This window comes from Myotis davidii, unplaced genomic scaffold, assembly GCF_000327345.1.
Source record: "Myotis davidii unplaced genomic scaffold, ASM32734v1 scaffold747, whole genome shotgun sequence".
Lineage (NCBI taxonomy): Eukaryota > Metazoa > Chordata > Mammalia > Chiroptera > Vespertilionidae > Myotis > Myotis davidii.
The window spans coordinates 207,424-210,356 of record NW_006298695.1 but is presented as its reverse complement, the minus strand read 5'-3'; the positions used below and the strand labels follow the sequence as shown (position 1 = coordinate 210,356).

Sequence of the window (2,933 nt, the reverse complement as noted above, 5' to 3'; positions counted from 1 at the left end):
ATTGTCAAACTACAGCAGGAAGGCCGGGGAAGGAGGGGGGGCAGGAGGGACGGGGGGAAGAGATCAACCAAAGGACTTGTATGCATGCACATAAGCATAACCAATGGACATAAGACACTGGGGGATAGGGGAGGCTAGGGGATGTCTAGGGCGGGGAAAGGAGACATGTGTGATACCCTGTGTACCACTTTAAGCAATAAAACAATAAAAAATGAGTCACCTGCCAGAAGTCAGCCACGGTGGCGGGCAGCGGCCCCTGGGCGGCGATGTAAGCCGGACTCCTGGGGTCGTGGTCCATCTGCAAGACAGGTTCACATGATGAGCTCGGAAATGGTCACGAACCAGGCAGTCACACAGTGGCCACAGGGAGTGCTGGCCGCACCCTGCACCGACTGCCACCAGGACACGCCCCGTGCCGGCCGCTCCTGACTGCTGTGCAGGGGACAGGAGCAGCATCAGCAGTGAGGACCAGCCCTTGCTGGTGTGGCTCAGTGGATAGAGCATTGACCTGCAGACTGAAAGTTCCAGGTTCGATTCCAGTCAAGGGCACATACCTGGGTTGCAGGCTTGATCCCTGGCCCTGATCAGGGAGTGAATATGGAGGTAATCAATTGATGTGTCTCTCTCATATCAATGTTTCTCTCTCTCTGTCTCTCCCCGGCCTTCCACACTCTCTAAAGATCAATGGAAAGATATCCTCAGGTGAGGATTAAAAAGAAAAAAGAAGTGAGGTTCAGATGCTAATCAATGAACCCGCTACACAGGCTGGGCTGCAGGGTGAGACCGCCAGCAGGGTGGCCTTTCCACGCATCCCAGAGCGGGTTGGCATGAGCAGGGTGAGTGCAGAGTCAGGGTCCAGGCCACGAGCCAGGTGTCAGACCTCTGGGCCCAGGCTGGTGCGAGGTGAGCCCTGCTCCTGGTTGAGTGAGGGCCCCGCTCATGGCGAAGCACCTCCCGCCCGGAAGCATTCATGAACGCAGTGCATCTGCCTCCAGAAAGAGTTACCGCCCAGAGGGGCACTTGTTTTGTTACCACGAAGGCTCAGGCACGGCTGAGTCATGCACGGTCGGTGTCCTGGGGAGGAGGCGGCCCCAGCAGCTGGCCCCCACCAGACGGGAACAGGAGTTTTCGATGCGCAGTGCTGGGGTGACATAGCCCCACCTCCTGCCCAATGTGCTTTTTTGCCCAAAACAATTTAGAGAGCAGCCGGTTTTGAATTGTTACTATGTTCAAATTAGCATTTAGTTGCTTTCAAAATGAGAAATGTGATTAAAAGTGAAAATCTGAACTGGTTTCAGGAGAGTAAATAAGGCCACCTTTTGTCACAGGTCTCAATTGTTGTGGTGTTTCACTTACTGTCCCCAGACCATAGAGGATGGGACACTCGCCATCCCCCTCGCTATCGCGTGGCTGTCGCGTGGCTGCCACGCAGAAGGCCGTGAACACCTAGAGGGCTCAGTGGGGAAATGAGTCCTCCGTTGAGCAACAAAAGACAGCCCTGACTGCGGTGCCACGCACCCTCTGTGGACAGACCACATCCCGGGCAAGAGCACTCGATGTGAGCAGCCAACACCGCGCCTCAGAGCCGTGGCGGGAGGCAGGGGGCGCGGCATCCTCAGTGAATGAAAGTTCAGCAGACAACCATGCGGACAGAGGCCTCATTCCACTTGATCTCCAAGGTGGGACAAGTGCGATGAGAGGAGGCAGGCACGCCCCTTCCCTTCTCTGGGAAGCACTCCAGGCGGCCGACGGGCTCAGCGTGGTGGATGTGTGTCCCGCCTCCGGTTCCTGGTGGGAGAACAGCATCTTCTCCGTTCTCGCTCACCTTCCCACGTCTTGTGGGAAACTTTTTATTTGTACAAATGCCAAGTTCACAACCAGAAGCTCTGTGACCGCAGAAGAAGGGAGAGTCTGCTTGGACCCCGGTCCTGTGTCTGTGAGACCTGAGATGGGAGGGATGTGGGCAGCAGGAGGTCTGATGCCCTTCAACCCCGGGATCCCTGGGAGTTTTCAGAAAAGGTGAAGCAGAGCCCACTGTCCACAGGTGCCGAGTCTGTGAAGACGCCAGGTGAAACTGGGCACCCGCATGGAGCCTTCTTGCGAACCTTCAGTGCACAGGCGGACAGCCTGTGATCTGCCTTCAGCTGTACAAGGGCAATCTACATACAGGAAGGCCTAAGCCACTATTGGGCCAGTGGACCAGTGGACCCTTCGACTGGAAGCTATGACATGCACTGACCACCAGGGGGCAGATGCTCAACACACAGGCATGGAAACATGGAACAGACTGATGAATCAGAGGGAAGGGGGCGGGGAAGGGGGGAAGAGATTAACCGAAGATTTTACATGCATACTAGAGGCCTGCTGCAGGAAATTCATGGGCAGGTACCGTCCCTACGCCTGGCCTGTGATCAGGGCCATCTTCCCCAGCTGCCCGCAGCTGCCCTGCCCCCTGCTCCAGTTCCCTGTTCCCCATCTGGTGATCGGTGCCTGATGGCTGGGGGAAGGGACCAAGAGGAGGTCAGTGTGCCTCACAGTGACTGGTCCAGCAGTCGTTCTGGTCATTCTGCTGTCAGGGTCAGTTTGCATATTATCCTTTCATTACATAGGACAGAGGCCTGGTGATGGCCAGCCTGCCCCGAAGGGGACCCTGAGTCAGGATGGAGTGTCCCTGCTGGGGGCCAGGGCCGGCTTGGGTGAGGGGTTGTGGGCGGTTTGCAGGCTACCCATGTCCCTGGCTTTGTCAGGAAGGATGTCTGGTCTATCCAGTTAAATTAGCATATAACCCCTTTATTAGTATAGATTAGAGGCCTGGTGCACAGATTCATGCACTGGTGGAGTCCCTCAGCCTGGCCTGCAGGGATTGGGCCGAATCCGTGCCCTGGGCCTCTGACATCCCCCGAGGGTCCTAGATTGTGAGAGGACAGGCCAGG

General features: G+C 56.7%; 1 protein-coding gene across 1 annotated transcript in view; it reads right to left on the bottom strand.

The window, feature by feature from the left end:
* The window catches only part of LOC102755232 (receptor-type tyrosine-protein phosphatase N2-like), a 216,209-nt gene that overhangs the window by 28,399 nt on the left and 184,877 nt on the right, over positions 1 to 2,933 (bottom strand). Inside the window, 1 exon segment of the mRNA XM_015570934.1 lies at positions 221 to 298. Within this exon segment, the coding sequence (XP_015426420.1) occupies positions 221 to 298 (78 nt within the window).